Source organism: Meriones unguiculatus, chromosome 1 (assembly GCF_030254825.1).
Source record: "Meriones unguiculatus strain TT.TT164.6M chromosome 1, Bangor_MerUng_6.1, whole genome shotgun sequence".
NCBI lineage: Eukaryota > Metazoa > Chordata > Mammalia > Rodentia > Muridae > Meriones > Meriones unguiculatus.
The window spans coordinates 165106270-165124543 of record NC_083349.1 but is presented as its reverse complement, the minus strand read 5'-3'; the positions used below and the strand labels follow the sequence as shown (position 1 = coordinate 165124543).

General features: G+C 49.1%; 1 protein-coding gene across 4 annotated transcripts in view; it reads right to left on the bottom strand.

Annotated features, from left to right (window-relative positions):
• Positions 1–6044, bottom strand: part of Igsf9b (immunoglobulin superfamily member 9B) — a 55567-nt gene extending 49523 nt beyond the window's left edge. For all 4 annotated transcript variants that reach the window (XM_021659263.2, XM_021659264.2, XM_021659265.2 and 1 more), the window contains exon 1: positions 5780–6044. In XM_021659263.2, the coding sequence (XP_021514938.1) occupies positions 5780–5843 (64 nt within the window). In that variant the 5' untranslated portion in view covers positions 5844–6044. The remainder of the gene's footprint in view (positions 1–5779) is intronic.
• Between the last annotated feature and the right edge of the window lie 12230 nt (positions 6045–18274).

Sequence of the window (18274 nt, the reverse complement as noted above, 5' to 3'; positions counted from 1 at the left end):
CCAAGACCAGACAGATTACAGGATGGGCCTCCCGCCCAGAAACAGTTAAGCCAGATGCATTGTCACTGGCTGACTCTGGTGAAGGTCACTCTACCTGCTCCTGGAAACCCTGCTGGGTTTAATTATGGCTAAGAGGAGGGAAGACACACGCTGGATACCAGCCTCTATGGCTCCTTGTTGCAGCCTCCTCTTCCTCCTCCTCTGGGCACCAGACTCAAACCACAGGCCTGTTGTCTAATAATACCAGCGACAGCCACCGCCACCTCCATCTGCCAGCCTAAAAATAATCCCTGCTGAGTCCAAAAAAGACACAACCCCCAATAGTCCCCCAATCCCTCCTCCTCGACAGGCCAGGAGGCTCCAGGAGATTCCAGGAAGCCAGCAGACTTGGGCTCTCACCACGTGGGAGGCACACACCCAGAGGAGGGCCTGAGGACAGCAGAAAGTTGGCTCCTGCCACCCAGTACTAGGAAGGGAAGCATACAGAGAGTCTGGCCTGGGGAAGAGACCAATACCCAGGACATGAGGGTCCCATTCTCTACAAACGTGAGTTTAAGGCCATCCATGGCATCTATCCTTCCTCTGCCTAGGAAGGACTCTCACATTCTAGAAAAGCCCTACCTTGCTGGCCCCCATCAGTATCTTCAAGCCTTTCTGCACCCCTCCCAGGAGGCCAAGAGATAGTGGACAAAGCCAGATAAGCCACAACTTTAGGAACACCAAGGTGCTAGGTGGACTAGGATTCCACCTTCAAACCCTTCTGGCTGGATTTGCCCACCCCTCCCCCAACCACCATGAGGTGCCAATGCTATTAGTGACCTTAATTTGCTGGGCTAGATTATATTTCCAAGAGCCCTTTCCCCAGGAGTCATGGGCAGGAAGGAAGTCTGTAATTGAATCTCAGTGCACAGCTCCTCAGCAGAAAAGTGAAGCCATACCCCCTACACTCACAACCCTAGCCCTACCACCTGGATGAAAGAAAGCCTGTCCTCACATAGCCTGTGTGCCACACAAGGGCAATCTGGTATGCACACATCAAGGCTAGCCAATGAGGGCACCACAGGTCAGGCAGGCACAGGAAATGAGTGAGAGATTATTCCTGATAGAGCAACAGCATCCCTGCTCCGAACCAGGGTGAGGGCAATGATTCACTGGTACAATCTGGGCCCGTGTACAAGTGTTATGACACACCCCCATGTCTGCATGCCACTTGACCAGAAAGAGAAGGGCAGAGAAAAAAAAAAAAAAAAAAGAAAGGCAGAAGGCCAGGTTATCAGTCCCCTCTTTGTCAGAAGGTCAGGAAGGCTGCCTGAGACCTCTGTCACAGTCCTGACCCTCATGGAACTTACAAAACTCTCACAGAGGCCCCACCGCTACTCACTGCTCTCCTGCTTACTCATGCAAGAGGAAAGGAAAGCAGGAAGATTTCTAAGAAAAATAGGTCAGTTGCCTCAGGCAGACCAGGCCACACCCATGGGCAGTGCCCCTGGGGCAGAAGCCTGACTGCAAGCTGCTCCTCCAGCCCCAATCCTCTTCCATCTCCCCAGGCACCCAGAGCTTTATCTACCCTGGACTGTGCCATGCTGATGGCATCTAATGCCTCCTAGCAAGAAAAGCATCAGCTTCCCCATGAGCCAACCCTCTGCCCTATTACTTGAGCTTTCTCTATTGGACCTCTGGCAGTCTTAAGTCCTGGCTTGGAGCTGGAGGCTCCATCTCTAAGAACATCTGGCTGCCCGGATACAGGTGCAGAGCAACACACAGGGAGGAAGCAGTTTGCCAAGCAGCCTCCCTGCATCCCATAGTACTCAAAAGAGGGTCTCCTACCTCAGACTTGTACATAACTGCTCTGTCCTGAAGTGATCGAAGTGTGTATACAGAAACACACAAGTACTTGTAAGTGCATGTGTACACGTGTCTAATTAAATGTAAACATCAGTCACAGAGGCGTGGATACCTACATGCAGGGATGTGTGTGTGTTCATACATTTGAGATATGCACATTCACACACACATATAGGAATATACCTATATGTATGTGCACACAAGCACACTCTTGTACATGCACACAAGCTCTTACCAATCACAGCTCACTCAGATCCACTCTTCACACAAACTGTTCAACCCATCCCTGGAAGCAGAGGGAAGGGGTCACTCCCTCAGGGCCCTCCCCAGCTGAGAAGCCTACAGAAGGGAGCAGCTCTCACGGAGAAGAGAACCAATTAAATCTCACAGCTCCTAGTGTTCCTAACTGGGCCTCACCTCCTACCCCCACATTTTCAGTGCAAACTGGAGGACTGCAGGGAGACCTAATGAGCATGCAGCAGAGCTGAGAAAGAGCCAAAGAAGAAGCACACATGCTGGCCAGCTCTGAGTGCTAGGGGCTGCCCTGCTGAGGAGGGGGCAGAGGGGAGACTTAGACCCTGGAACACGCAAGGTACAGCAAAGGGAGGGATGGATACCATACCAGCTCTCGGCATCTAGCCAGGCAACCTTTACCCCTTGAGAAACCAGATCCCAGCTTTCCGTCTCAGAGATATAAACATGAAACCATCTGAACCCGGGACCTGACAACTCCAGAGACTGGTATATGCCGGGCCATAGGCCTGTAGCTGCCGGCTGACTCCTTCCAGTACCCAGCAGCACGCCTCCTCCCACACATACCCACTAGCTTCTTGCAGGGGCCTCCTACCAGACACACCCCCGCCTCCATGTAAATGCCCTGAGACACACTCATACCAGCACTCACTACCCACTTCCTGAAGCAAGTCCTTCTCAGCTGAGAGGCTGCCCTGGGGGGGTTAAACACACTCCTTCCCATCTCTATCAACATGGGAAGCTGGGTGGGTCAGGGCCACCCAGAGAATAGAGGGCACTGCTCCAACCGCAAGCAGCCTCTGAGTCAGACCCTGATTTACCTGGGCACACGGGAGCCAGGAAGTCCACCAACAGACTCTGCGCCAGGCAGGGGAGGCAGCCTCGGGAATAAGGAACAGACTTCCCACCATTATCAGAGGTTGAATGTCAATTATACCTCCTTCAGGAACTCCCCCAGATTGCTGGGCAGATGTCTTCAATACAGAGACTACAACATCAATAGCCTTCCTCCTTTCTTCTTTTCTTCCTTACTTTTTTTCCTTTTTTTTTTTTTTTTTTTTTTTTTTTTTTTTTTGAGGCAAGGTTTCTTCCATGCAGCCATGGCTGTCCTGGAACTCACTCTGTACAACAGGCTGGCTTCAAACTCACACAGATACGCCTGTGTCTGCCTCTTCTTCTTTTCTTTTACCTCCCAACCCCACCACCCTACCAATCTCAGTTACTTCCAAGATGCCTGACCGGAGTCAGAAGGAGGAGTCTATGCCCACCTCTGTACTAGACTTGCAAACTGGCAGTTTGATGGGCCTGATCCTTTTCACCAAGAGGGGCTCCTGCTTCAAGCAACTCTAAAAGGAGCATCTCACAGTCCCTGAACTTGGAGGATTTCTCCAAAAGTCACCTCTACCACTCAGAGAACATCTGGATCCCATAAGGCCCCTCATCAGCACCACTGCCCTGGCCTTACAGACAAGCAGGTGCCCTTCTGCCTCTGTAGGCTGGGCTCTGCAGTCTTCCTGTAGCATCTGGCAGCTAGCAATACTTCAGCTTTGCAGACCTTGTAAAGGACTTCAAGCAATTCTGCATGCCCCGCCCACACTTCCTGGGATGCAGGAAACAGGAGGTTCTACCAGACAAGGTCAGCCCATGCCCCCAACACCCTCCTAACTTCCAGCTCTCTGCATAGCCCAAAGGAAAGAAAGTGATTAGGAGCCAGGAATCCCATAGCTACTGAAATAACAATAATGTTTAATGAGCACATACTTCACAACAAGCAGCCAGCCACTTCTCCATCACAGCACTGTTCACACACACACACACACACACACACACCCCAAACCTCAACAAGTTCCCACAGCTAACACACTTTCCATTGAGGCAAGTGACATTTAGAAAAGCTGAGGTCCAAGGTCACAGGGTCAGCAAGGGGGACAGCCAGGATTTGAGTCCCATCAATTTATCAGTAAACCTATGTCTGTAACTGCCTCATAGAGCTGTTTCAGAAAAAAAAAAAAAAAAAAAAAAAAAGACCAATCAGGTCACCCTTGCTCCCAGACAGAAGCAAGAGTTCTAGACAGAAGGACTAATAACCTTCATGTCCAACAACCTTCAACATTGGGAAGTTCCTCCTTCTGTCTAGCCATTCTGAGAATTTCTGCAATATAAACCTAATTTCCTTTATTTTATGTTCAAATTTACAGGAAACAAACAAAAATGTCCATGCCTATACCCTCGCTGAGGTTGGGAGGTTAGTTCAGAGCCTTCCTTCAGTGTCTCTTCCATTCTGATACTAGCACAACCTTTTGTGCTTTCAAAGACAGTCCAACAGCAGAACATACCAAAACCCAAAGGGGAGGAGGAGGAGGTCACTGAAAGACTGCATAGAAATGGGGGAGGGGAGAGGCACAGCAAGATCCACCTTTTTTCCATTAGCTTCTGAGGTCACCCCGTCTCAGTTTTCCCACCTGACAAATGGAAAGCTTTATAACCATTCCGACAATCACAGTGATGGATGGAAAGCCGTCCTTCTCTTCACCCTCCTCTCTTGTTCAGAAATCCCTCTCAAGTAGCAGAGGAGACACATTCCAATCCGGAAACTTTCTCAAACCACTCCCCGCACACGCCCCCAGGCAAGGTGCAAAGAAGTCGGGGAAGCCCGCGCCTCCAGCAAAGCCCTTCTAAAAGGCTCCCTCGTCCGTAGGTCCCCGACACCCTGCGGTCTTCCACCCACAGACCATTCCTCTCCCGCCGCCATCTCCTCCCTGCTTTTCCAACTTGCCCGCAGCCGGGTCCGTTCCGCGCGCAGAAACCGTGAGCTCAGAGTCCTGGCAGCTTCCAGGCTCCGCTCTGACTTCCATACAAGGGCCGAGAGCCGGATGCCACCCAGAGCTCTGTCATCTCCAAAGAGAAAGCCTTTGCGCTCAAGTATGCACCCCGCGCCCTGGCTTCTGCCTAGCTTCTTCTTCTTGGGCTCAGACCCGAGAAGGCAGGAAGAAAAATCCCTCACGACTTTGAGACGCAGCGGAGCAGAACCCTCCCTCCCGGCCCTCGCCCCCAGGCCGCTGAGGCTGGCAACCTGGAGCCTAGGGCGGGGGACGCCTCCCAAGGAACTTTTGCCTGGCCCAGGCCCAGTGCGGCTCAGATGGGCGCTGGCGGCCGCCAGGGCCAAGAAGAGCAGATGCTGCTCGGAGCCGCTAGGTCAATTCTGCTCGTCACCTGCCAACGGGGTCCCACCTCCCCCACCAAGATGTATGAAAAGGAAGGGCGCGGGGCGGAGAACCGAGTCCCTTAGAGGCGGCTGCGGGGAGTCCCAAGCTCTTGGTCGCGCCTCCCTGAAAGGGCTCCTCCACCGAGCGCTGCTGTGAGGGGCTGGAAGTCGCGGAATCCTGCCTGAACACCGGCAAAGTCCCCAGAAGCCAGAATTAGAGCGCCAGGGGTTCCCCAAAGCTCAGGTTCGACATAAGGTTGTGGGCCAAGTCCACTTCGATTCCAAGGCGTTCGTTCCCCGCAGCCCATGGGCTCCCGCACCTTCCCGCCGAGTTCCTCCCACCCGCAGCTCCCCGGCCCTAGCGCCAGTGCTCGGAGGTGCGCCTGGCCGGAGCCGGAGCCTCGCCCCCGGGGTTCGGGAGCCAGAGCCCGGAGAACGCCAGGAGGGTTGGAGATGGGATGCTGCACTTCAACTCACCTTGAGCCGCAAGACCTCGGGTGCTGATCACACTTGCTATCAAAGTGGCCACATACCAAATCATAGTACTACCGCGCGCCAGCCAAGAGCCTCATCCTATCGCAAAGTGCTCCTGCGTCTGCACACTTCTCGTGCCCCAGTGCCCGCTTCTTGCCCGCCTACGCCCCTTGCCGGTGCTCCTGTAGCCCGGGCGGCCCGCTCTCCATCCCTCCCTGGCTCTGCTCGGCTCGGCGCGCGCAGCCTCCCGGGCCCCGGCGCAGCGGCACCTGCACTGCCAACGGAGGCAGAGCGCAGCCAGGTCCACGGTGAAGCCTAGCCGGGCCTATCCTGGTGGTACGTCCCTGCCGACTGCCTATTGGACGTTGCCCACGAATCTAGGGCCTGATTGGCTTAACTCTCTGTCCGTCCCCGCGCGAGGGAGGCGAGCCCATTTCAAGGTGCGTTGAAGAGTAGCGAGCCCAGCGCCGCAGAATCATGCGCATTGCCTGGGAAAAGGCGTTGTAGCGTCTTTGCTCTATTCTGTTCTCAGCTCACACTGCATTGCAAGTTTCTGATGAAATAAATGGTAGCTTTTCGTACTGGCCAATGGGACCCTAGGAGTATCAATAACCCTTGACAGGTCCGAGGGGATACAGCCCCCGCCCACCTTGAGAAGCCAACATCCGGTTTCTACCAAGAAAAAAAAAAAAAAAAAAAAAAAAAGCAGTTCCCGGGAGGACCACGCTGATACACGGATAGGGAAACCCAAGCATCCTGGGGAAACTAGGGAACGTCCTTTGCTGGAGAGCGGTTCAAAGAGATCACGTGATCTCTCCCCGCCCCCACTCCCTTGCACACTCTTATCTCAGAACACACTACCTCCACCAAACGCGGTGTTAAGTTAGGCTCCATCCAGCCCAAAGGCAGGAGGATGACTAAAATGACCTCTAAAAAGTCGCTAAATTTAGAATGAGTCATCGGCTCAGCTGCGGCGAGTCACAGACCCCTCTGGAACACATGTGCACGAACTGCCACCCCCACTGCTGGTCATCTTTTCTCATGATTACCAAATCCCAACTCTGAGCAATTAAACTTTTTCCTCCTCTTTCTAAATAAATGCTGCTTCTCCTGCACACAAATGCTGCTTCCTCCTCCTACCGTAGTCAGAGCCCAGCCCCATTTTAGCAACATAAAGACAAGGTGGAGTTGGTGAGGATTAGGGGCTGAGGAGGAGAACGAAGGGAAAAAGAAAGGTCCTTCTTGTTCCTGCAGAAGAAAACCAATTAGGAAGCCCAAAGAGCTTCCTCTATCCCTGCTCTCTTCATCTCCTCCCCCAATACAGTTGTATTTACACAAGGAATAAATGAGTGTCATGGAGACGTCTACAAGCATCTCACACCAGCATGCTGAGACTGCAGGGAAAATATTTATTCTTTCAAGGACCGAAAGCAGTGGTGAGGAGGGGCTGCTGGCCAGAGAAGGAAATGGAGGGGCAATGGAGGAGAGCTCTCAGAAAGCAGAGTCCCGCTCTAGGGCATGAAGCTCAAAGAACAACAAATAGCCTTGCTGCTGGAAAAGCAAATGTGTGCACATGGACTCATGCATCTCACACAGAAAGTGGCCTTGAATGGTGGAGGACCAGCCTTTTTGGAGAACTCCGCTCTCATCACCACCCAGAAGATGATGGGGTGGTGGTAAGCAGAGATGCTAACACGCTGATAAACTTTTATCTTCTGAATATAATCTGGAGATCTGGACTTCTGAATATCTTTTGCTTGTCCGTTCACTCTGCTCATGTAAACACACTCAGGGTATATCAGTCTGAGGATATATTTCCATGGGCCACTGCTTTAGGTTCTCTTTACTGGGTAAAGATGCCTTTCCTGGGGCTTTGATAAAAGCTGTGGACCTCATTGATTCACTAATTCTCAGGCAACATGCCTCAGGATAACAATTCAACCTCTAACACAACGTACACGCGTTAACTAATAAACAAGCTTGCATACATTCAAACACATCCATACTCTGGGTCCTAGGTCCCAGGTCCCATCCGTACTGGGATCCATTTGTGGGATGCGGATGGGACTAGGATATGGTTTAATTGTGACCTCACAAAAATTCATGTTGTTGGAGACTTGATCCTCAAGGTGGCAGTACTGGGAGGATGGAAGCTTTAAGTGTTAAGTCTTAGGGGCTGCAGAGCTGGCTCAGCAGTTAAGAACATGCATGGCTCTTGGAGAAGACTTGAGTTTGGTTCCCAACGTCCTTATCAGGTGGCTGACCACTACCTGTAACTCCAGCTCCAGAGGATCTAACACCCCTTTACAGTCACTGTGCGCAAACCCCCACACAGTCACATGCATATACATATAGTTTAAAATAAATGAAGAGGTGAGTTCTACTGAGAAGTCCTTAAATCACTGGGAGGCAAGCTATTGCAAGGTAATTCTCCTGGAATCCTCCTGGTAGTTCTCATAAGAAGTTAGTCATGAGCAGAGCTGGACGCGGTGGCTCAGGTCAATTACGCCAGCATTTGGAAGGTCGGGAGTGTGAGATCATCCTCAGCTACCCAGGAAACTTAAAGTCACCCTGAGCTACAAGAAATCCTATCTCAAAAAGTAAAAAGAAAAAGAAAAAAGAGGGGGAAGGGCTGCTATAAAGAGAGAAAAGCTGGGCCCTCCCTCTCTCTACCTGCTTCCTGGCTTGAAATCCAGACACTTGCCAGCACATTATGCTATTACCATCCTCTATATGTCTTAGGGCCTTCATCAGAAATAAACCAATGCCGGCACCACACCTGTGAGCCTGCAGAACTGATTGTTAAATAAATCTTTTTTTTTTTTCCTTCATGGAGTCTACCTTCTTGGATATTTCATGATGCCAAACAAACAAACAAGCAAAAACTAAGTGATATCACTGATGAGTACAGAATTCTCCCCACTTTATAAGCTCTGAGCAGCCATTTGACACCTATAGGTTGATGTGCCATGTCTTCTGAGGCTGGGGTATAGGCAATGCTGAGTCCCTAGGCTATCCCCAGGTCTTTAAATCCTTTCAGTAGAAGAGACAAACCTGTTTAACATCTATGAGGCATCTACTCTGATAAGGTTTCTGCTAGTATCCCAAAGGCTGAGAAAACAATGGAGCAACTCCCACTATCCATTCCTGACACACTTGCTTAGCCATCCAGTTTGTCCTCAGGATGGTGGTTTCAGAAAGGAAAAAAGAGAGGGCATTAGAATTTAAAACAATAAACTCAACTAGGGAGATGTTCAAAGGAAGCTATCTAAAGAGGATAAATTTCGTCTGGAGAACTCTACAGGAAATAGAACACAAGAGTGAAGGCAGAGAGGAAAGGGAAGAAAATTGAATCGAAAAATTAGTATCATAACCATTATCATACAACATGTGTCTGTTCATTTCAGATCAGATCAAGAGAGACGTGTTGTAGCAACTGGCAGAGAGGAATGGGGACAGTCAGATCTTTTCCTCTTGACATATGGCTGAGCATTTGATTCAGGAAGAATGGCAACCTCTCCATCCCTAGCATAGATATCAAGCTCCATACTCAAGGGAAGCATGGACCCCATCCAAGAGGCTTGTGAGGGAGGAACGCAAGCCAGTTCCCGAGAAGAGATATACCTGGTCCATTGTGGACGCCCCTAATGAAGACAGCTAGCTGCTGTATACACATTGGGTATAGGAATATAGGTCATCTTTTAGTCTCATAAAGAGTTTTACTTCTGGAAATACATAATTCTACTCTTATCAGTTATTCTGAGAAAAAAAAAGCAGTGGCTACTTACTCTTACATGCCAAGAAGTCCTCAGAGGACACACACATGTCCTACATATGGCAGCTACATTTCCCTCTTTACACCCACTGAGCAATCAAACTAAAGTCAGCAGCTTGTGCTTACCTTCTTCAGGGTAGGTGCTTACCTTCTTTGGGATAGAACAGTGGTCAGCACAGCTGCTTACAAGGAAGTGGAGAAGCTACAAACCAAAGGAATTTATCCAAAATAAATTCAAAAATGCTTGGTGTTTATACAGTTTGAAAACTGTTCTAATTATCTTGCCATATTTTTTTTAAAAAATTACAAAATGACAAGAGTCACTTATTTGAGTAGGGCTTGCTGGAAACACCAAACACTGGTGCCTGTGGAGCATGGACATTTGACTTCTGAGATGGTTCATGCACCTTGGCTGTTAGCTGATTTTAGTCAGGCATGTTCGTGAAGGTTCATGTCTCATCTCATGCAGACTTTTCTCTAGGCTGCCTGGGCTCCCTCACAGCTTGGTGGCTGGGTTCCAAGAGTCAGTGTCCCAACAGAACCAAGTAGAAATACCCTTTATATCCGCCTGTCCTGGGTGACACAGCCTCATGTACCCAAGTTGTGAACTGCCTGTCAGGTTAAAAGGGAAATTGTGTAGATCTCTGCCTCCCCTAGCAATAATGTCTTCGCCATACTCAGGGATGAGCTTGTGGAATGGAGGTAGCATTGCAGCCATTTTTGGAATGGTACAATTTGCTATGAAAACAGTCTTCAAAATAAAAGCAAAAAAAAAAAAAATGAACTCTAGAAGAAATCGCAGGAAAAATGATATTATGGAAATTACCTCATGCCATTATGGAAGCTGAGAAGTCTAACAATATGCTGTCTAAAAGCTAGAGAACCAGAGAGGCTTGTAGTGTGATTCAACATGAGTCCAAAAGCCCAAAAACAGGTATAAATTATGGAATCTGAAGCCTTGGGATCCTAGAATTCCAGTGTGAAGGGCAGGAGGTAGGTGTCCAGCTCGAGAAAAAGCAATTTACCCTTGCTCTTCTGTCTTGCTCTCAGCTCTCAAAAGGTTTAACGATGCCCACTCAAAGTAGTGCAGGCAAAATTCACTCAGCCTACTACTCCAGTACTAATTTCTTCAGGAAATACCTTCACAAACATACCACAAAGTGATCTTTTACCATTTATCTGGGTACCCTTTAGCCTAGCAGTTCTCAATATGAGGGTCACGAACACTTAGGGGGTTGCCTGTCAGAAAGCCTATATACCAGAAATTTATATTACGATTCATAACAGTTGCAAAATTACAGTTATGAAATAGCAACAAAATAATTTTATGGTTAGGGGTCACCACAATGTGAACTGTAATAAAGGGTTGCATCATCAGGAAAGTTGAGAACCACTGCTTTAGCACGGTAGAGCCGACACCTAAAAATTAACCACCACAAAAGGGTTGGCTACAAAATCTGGGTCTAAGAATGCCCTCATTTTAATTCAAACTATTACCATGTTTCTTAGTTCTAGGGATGTACCCTTGACACTTGCAAAAGTCTAGCCAGTTTAAGAAGCCGGTGGTGCTTCCTTGTTATCTCTAAATATAACAGAGAGACAGAACATTTTAGAAGATCTTGGTACCAAAGCCTGGTGGAGCATGCCTTTAATTCCAGCACTGGTGGCTCAAACAGGTAGATTTCTGTCAATTGGAAGCCAGCCAGTGTTATAAAGTGACACCTTGTCTCAGGCAGGAAGAAGAAAGGGGGGAGGGAATAGGGAGTGAGGAAGGAAAGAAGAGGGGTGGAAGAAAGAAAGAAAATGGGATCTAAAGTCTTCTCCACAGGATTGTGTGGTTGGGGATTCCAAAATAGTGAAGAAGTTTTCCCAGAAGCACATGGAGTCATGGGTTCAAGCATCTGGCACCTTGAAACCAACAAAAAGTCCCTAGAAACCAAGGGTCAGAAAGATATACAAAATCATTAGATCATGGTTCCTGCCAGCAATAGGGAGACCAAAGACTTGGGCTCAGGAAGCATCAGCAGAAAGAACTTCCCAGTAGTCAAGGAGATCCTGAACACAAGTTTCCCAACCAGCACTGTGCCAGGCATTGAGGAGGACACAGCAAGAGCAAGGCACTTAGAACCCAAATAGACCCTTGAGACTGAGCATGTGAACAATTCCTATGCATATCTGTCAATGCGATACCACAAGAGAAATAGTGGCCTAGACTGTAAGAGAATATTCAAATATGAGTGACACTTTTTCTTTAGTCATTATTTTTATTGGCGGTGTGACACATGTATGGTATATGTGATTATGAGCACACATGCCACAGCATGGGTGAGGAAGTTAGAGGACAACCTTCAAAAGTCAATTCTCTCCTACCCTCCTGGAATTCAGAACTTGGACTCAGGTCATCTTTGTTGGCAAGCCCTTTTACTCACTGCTCAGTCTCACCTGCTGTGAGAGGTTTGAGAGGCAGAGAGGTGGCTCAGTAGTCAGCAGCACTTATTGCTTCTCTACAGGACCAAACCCTAGCACCAATGTCAGATGGATCACAAAACACCTGTGACTCCAGCCCCAGAGGATCCGACACTCTCCTAAAGTCTTCTGGTACCAGAATATATATATATATATATATATATATATATATCTATATATATATATACACACATACACATAAATAAAAAATAAATCTGTTTGAAAAAGAGGCTTGTTTAGCTCAGACTTAGAGATTAAAAAATCTAAGACCCGGTAGCTTTTTTTGGTGGCTTGTAAGACCTAATTGTTGATAGTGTCATAGCAGAAGAGAAAGGTCATATTAAAAGACAAGAGACAGAGAATGAGTCCAAGTGTGGGCTCACTGTCACAACTCTCTATCACAAAAACCCAGTGTCCTACAAGAACTACCTTTGTCCCTCCCAACGTCCATTCACTCAATGGTCTGGCTCCTCTCACTATGTGCTACTTTAAAAGTTTTACCACCTCTCAACACTGCCCAGTTGTGGCTACACTTCAACAAATGAACCTTTCAAGGATGAGCCACATCCACACAAGAGTGCCCAAGCTCAGACCGCTACAGACCTCCAAAAATGTGGCAGTGCAGGCAGTGGGTGAGGTCTGAGCTCAGTCTTCAGCAAAGAGAGAGAAGAGACCACCGAGGAGTAAGCGGTGGGTTTGAGGCCTGTCAAGGGCAAGAAAGAGCCCAAAAGGTGAGCATCCCTACTGTCCACCTCAGAGTGGACATCAGTAAGTGTTCTTGGCAAGTGAATACGTAAAGGTAATATATACCTTACCTGCCTAAGCTAGTTTGTAACATGAAGAAGCATCCATGTTAAAAACAGAATGTGTGTTGAGGAAATGAGGAAACCGGCCAGCTGAAGAGGGTGAGACCAAGGAGTAGGCAGACTAGAGTAACATGGATAAGTACAGGGTTAAGAGAGAGAGAGGTGACAAATACGGTCTGGTCGGATGGAAGGGCAGAGAAAAAAAAAAGCATCACTTTTGGTTCCAATGAAACCAAAGGCACAAAGGCTGGGAGTCAAATAAGCTCCTGCAGTGCTGTGAGGAGAAGTCTGTAATTCTGCTGTGAACCCACAGATGGACAGGCTGGGGATGGGAGAGGAGAACAGGCCCTGAGGCCACAGCTGGAGAGTTTGCGGGGGTCTATTTTTGGCACCCATTCGACCCCAGACCTCTCATTCCCAGACCCCTCCACGCTTAGCTCTCAACTCTACACAAAGGGGCCTTGTGTGGGAGTGCTAGTGGATGCAATGCATCTTTATATCATCGCCTCCCCTCCCCAGAGCCTTGGCACGAACAGTGCTTCACCAGGTGCTAGAGACAGGAAGGGAGGGGCTGGGCACCAGACAGGAGCCAGAGGGCAGAGGAAAGCAGTCCCGTGTCATCCCCCACCCACCCCCACCCCGCCACCCCACCACCCCCCGCCTGTGGGACAACCCTCCCATCAGCATCTCCTGCCTGCTCCTTCCTCTCTCTCTCTCTCTCTCTCTCCTCTCTCTCTCTCTCTCTCTCCTCTCTCTCTCTCTCTCCTCTCTCTCTCTCTCCTCCTCTCTCTCTGCTCTGCTTCCATGGCCCTTCTAACACAAACCCTCTTCTCACTTCCTTCCTTCTCTCCTTCCCTGTCCTCCCCTTGCTGGGCTGCAGAGTCAAGGGAACCTAGAGACAGAGCCTGATTTACTCTTGGCAAACATCCAGGACAAAACATACCACAGCAACAAGTTTCCATGGTGTTGGACACGAGGCAAATGAGGTCTAGGGAGAGATTGCTGGCCTCAGAATTGTAAGTGCTGAGTCCCACCCCTGCTTCATCCCAACAGTGATGTATCCTTAAATAAGACCTTCTGCCTTTCAAGGCCATGCTGAGAATTCTGTCAGCGACCAATCAATCATTCAGTTACCGTCACTGGAACTTTGTAACACCCCCTCGGCAGCTTGCACACCATACCTGTGGTATGCCATTCCTCCACATGGTCCCTGCCTTCACACAACTTGCAGTTAATAGCAATCGGGCTACTCAGGAAAATGGTGCATATTCGGGCATTAACGGAAGGCCAGTCCAATATCAGAGTTCAAGGACAGCTATGCCCATAAGGTATACCAGATTCCAGGGGGAAAGGCACAGTGTAGGCTCTTAAATGCTCCATGGACTATAGATGCTGTGGGACTTCATTTGAAAGTAAGAGGATAGTGCTGAATACCAAAGCCTGCCTTCAGCCAATGTCTATTCTGGGTAAGGGGCAACAGAAGAATGCAGACTCATCCACACAGAAGACAGTTTGCTTGACCCATGAAAGCCTAACTGTAGAGACATTTGTGTGAAGGAGGTGTGTTCCTGGGTGGGGAGGGGGCTGCTGAGGTAAAAGGTAAATCATGGTAACTATATTTGGAAAAGGTAAAAAAAAAAAAAAAATGTTTAGGGCCCTGACTCCTGAGAAATAAGAAGGTAGGTGCCTGTAGACACAGCAAGGGAGGGAGGAAGAGAGACAGACAGGCAGACAGACGGAGACAGAGACACGGAGAGAGACAGACAGAGAAACTCAATCCCTTTCTAGGAAACCAAGCTAGGAAAGTAAAAGCCTGAGGACTTGTGTGGGCACAGCTGCCTGGTAGGAGCCTGAGAGGAGGCCATTTGGGTCTCTGAAAAGAGAGTTTCATGGGAAACCTAGCACAATGAGCTGATAGAAGGAGGAATGTGGAGAGAAAAGGACAGAGGGGCAGGCTGCCACGAGCGCTGCTTGCCTGGCAACTTCCCAAGGTTAATCGAGGGGCACCAAGCAGACTCTCCGACATTCCAACACGAAGGAGGCGGGTTGAGCCGTTGCTGTGAGGAGAGGGGGCCTTTCTCTGCCCTAGGCTACTGTCCCTTCTGGAGGCTCTTTGAAGCATGAGTCCTACAAAACCCATCGTGGGTTTCGGGGCGGGGCGGCTACTCATCATCTGAGAAGATAATCTACTGCTGGCCAACAGGCCCTAATGCAACTGTCCTTGGACCCTAAGGTGACAGCAGTTAGGAACCCTCTATACACAGAATTCCGAAAGCCAACCTTCACTACATAAGTGATGGATGTTTTTGAAAGAGTATGAAGGGAAAAGGAAGAGGAGAAGAAGGGGTATCAGAGGCAGAGAAGCAAGTACTGCACTCCCTCTAGTATCGTGGGGCGAACACACGCTAATCCACAGCAAATGAGTTACCCGTGGTCTACCCCAACAAAACTCTCAGCCTGGGTGTCCCTAGAACACTCCTCATTTCTTGCCTGAAGGCTGTCCCAAGGGTACGTCCCCATACAAAACACACCCTTTTCATGCTTGCATAGCACCCAACATCCAGGCTGACCGGTACTTCATTTTAATTCTGGTTTGCAGGGTACCCATCTCCCCTAGCTACAGATGCCAGGGAACTTTCACCAGCAGGTGGCGCCATCGGGAGCCTCTTGGAACCAGGAATGGGACTAATGAGGACAAATTACATGTCTAGAAGAAAACTTGGTCATGCCAGTGGGTGAAGAACCCAATACTGTGCCAGGGCCAAGCCCTGGAAATGAATTTGTCAGGCATTCAAGCCAAGGATGACCAGTCCCAGGAAGAAGAGAAATGATAGTGGGAGGTTATTTTTTTCAGTGGCTATGGGTAAAGTAGGTGTGTAAAAGCTTGAGAAATTGTGGGGGAGGGAAAGGGTCGGGGTCATGTACAAGCCTGTGCAGGGGATGCTATGTAAAATGAAACCAAGCAAGCTGGAACTCTCACAGCCACACCATCAGCACTGAGCAGGCCACAGTTGTTAGCCTCCACCCACATACCCCCCACCCCCCACACTTCAGGGACACACACACACACACACACACACACACGATCACAACACCCACGCCGACAGGTGCTGTGCTGCCACATACAGACCTGCTCGCCCACACACTCTCACACATATATACGGCCCCAGAGAGAGCCACAGGAGCACATATAATTGCCGCAAAGACATGCACTGCTCCGCAAGCACACGTGCAGGTGTGTGCTCTCACACATTCGGTGCTGTATCTGTAAACTGTCATGCCCTCGCACCCCAGAGACACTGAAAGAGAAGAGACTCCCCCATTTTGTGCAGCATCCTAAGGGGACCTGAGAAAAATGTATAAGCAGGAAGCCTCCTGGTCTGAGGGAAAAGGGCAAGGGAGGATAGAAAGGGGCAGCTGTCTGTATATCCTGCTCCCCAGTCCTAGATTCCTCAGCACAGTGGCCAGGACCTCTGCATCAAAGACAGAGCGACCCCCGGCATCTCCTCTGAAGTGGAGTCTGGAACCCCTCACTGCATCCAGAAGGGTATCTGCAGTTAGAACCAAGCCAACCCCTTGGATTAGGGAGGCTTATAAACAAGGACAAAAGTCTATGCCTCCCACGGCAGTTGTGAGTCACAAAGCACCCGGCGTTGTGCCTGGCACATGATAGGCTTTCTGCAGGGGTGGCCACACCTTAGATTTCTATACCATCAGTTCTCAGACTGGAGGGGGGCGGCGGTTGGGAGTGGTCTCTACAGAGCACACTAAGTAATTTGGTGACGCAGCATTTCGTGACTCGCGGCTGTAAGCCAGGAGAGCTTCTCACACCAACCTTGCCAACCCACGTGATCCAGGAAAATCACCTTCTCCATCTGAGTCTCAGTTTCCCCTTTAACGACTCAGTCACAATAATAGCACTTACTCGATTTGAGCTTTCCACGGGCTAGGCATGTCATAAACACTTCACAAAAAAAAAAAAAGGAAACTTTTACATCCTCAGGATACTAAGAGGAATGCTCTCCTTCTCGCTGTACTTTTGCAGAAGAAAGGAAAGCACCTGTCCATGAGCCGTGGTCAGAGACCAGCTCACACGGCCATCAACAGAATCCATGTTCTTAATAAGGACGCTGCACTGGCTCCTTGGTGGCATGCCATGTGCATCAAATGGCATCGCGGGTATAGAAGTGCTTTGGAGACTGCATTGCATTATACAAATGTGAAGATATATTGTTATGCATTCCAGCCTGGCTCACGCGTGAGTAACTGCACGAAGAGTGAGAACCACACAGAATACAGGAAACAAGATGGAGATGAGCACCATCTGTGACTGGCACGTCATACCAAGAAGAGAGAGGTGGGTAGAGGATGCCCATGAATCCTTGCGTGCCTCCTGCCTCTTTAGCCAACCCATCACTAGCTAGGAGGTCAAACTATTTTTCTATTAGAAAGAAAAATTTCGAGTCATCCTAAAAAAATCCTTCTTTTAAGTATAATCATTGCCTTAATGGTCTCTTTTTTCCTAAATGCACCTCCTGCTACCACTTTTCAATCAAATTACCTAGAACATAATAGTCCCAGGACAGGTCTCAGAGAGGTATAGTCAAGAGTCATCACAGAACTGGAGGAGGTGTTTTTAATGCTCCAAATATCAGGGCATGGAGCCTGGAACATTTTTTGCTAATTTTGTGAGAGAAATGAAAGCCCTGGACTCTGTACTTGGCTCCCACACTGGTTCATTCCAATGTGACCCACAGGTTCCTGAAGAAGGTAACCTAGTTCCCAGAAGAGAATCCCGTGCTGTACATAGGGCGAACCCCATCTCTTTAGAAGATCCATCCTAAGGTGGTTTGAACATAGGACAGAAAGGGTAGATGGAACACTGTTTCCAATGCTTATGTCTGCCCACCCCCATCACCTTTACTCTCCCGTACCCCTGGAAACCTTCCCCTTCCCCAGGCTGCCCACCCCCTTCCCTCCCCTCCTTGATGAATCCATTAGCACACAGTTCTTTTCTTGTGCTCTTCAAGCTGGCGAAGTGATCTCAGGCATTTAGTGGCAATGGCTGTGAATCTGTCACCATTAGCAGAGCAGTGAAGGCATGGACCATGCAATATGGCTCTTGTTTCATTTCCAGTCCTACTCAGGACCCCTCCTTACATCTTAAGGAAGACAGATGACTCCCTTCAAAAACCAAAGGAGCAGAGTCTTAAGAAACCTCCATAAAACTGAAGGAGGCCAGCAATGAGGGGTGGGAGGGCTTCCCATTAACCCTCGGACCAGCCTGGGCTTCAGAGTTCTCAGTCTGCCTTTCCTGCTTCACTCTTAGTGTAGACAGGCCCTCTCTTCTGAATATCCTTTTCTTCCACACAGGCATTCAGGGTATATCACCGCACACCCTTCCCTCTTAGTAACCCTTTGCTCAGCTTGCACTCCTGCTTCACAGTCATC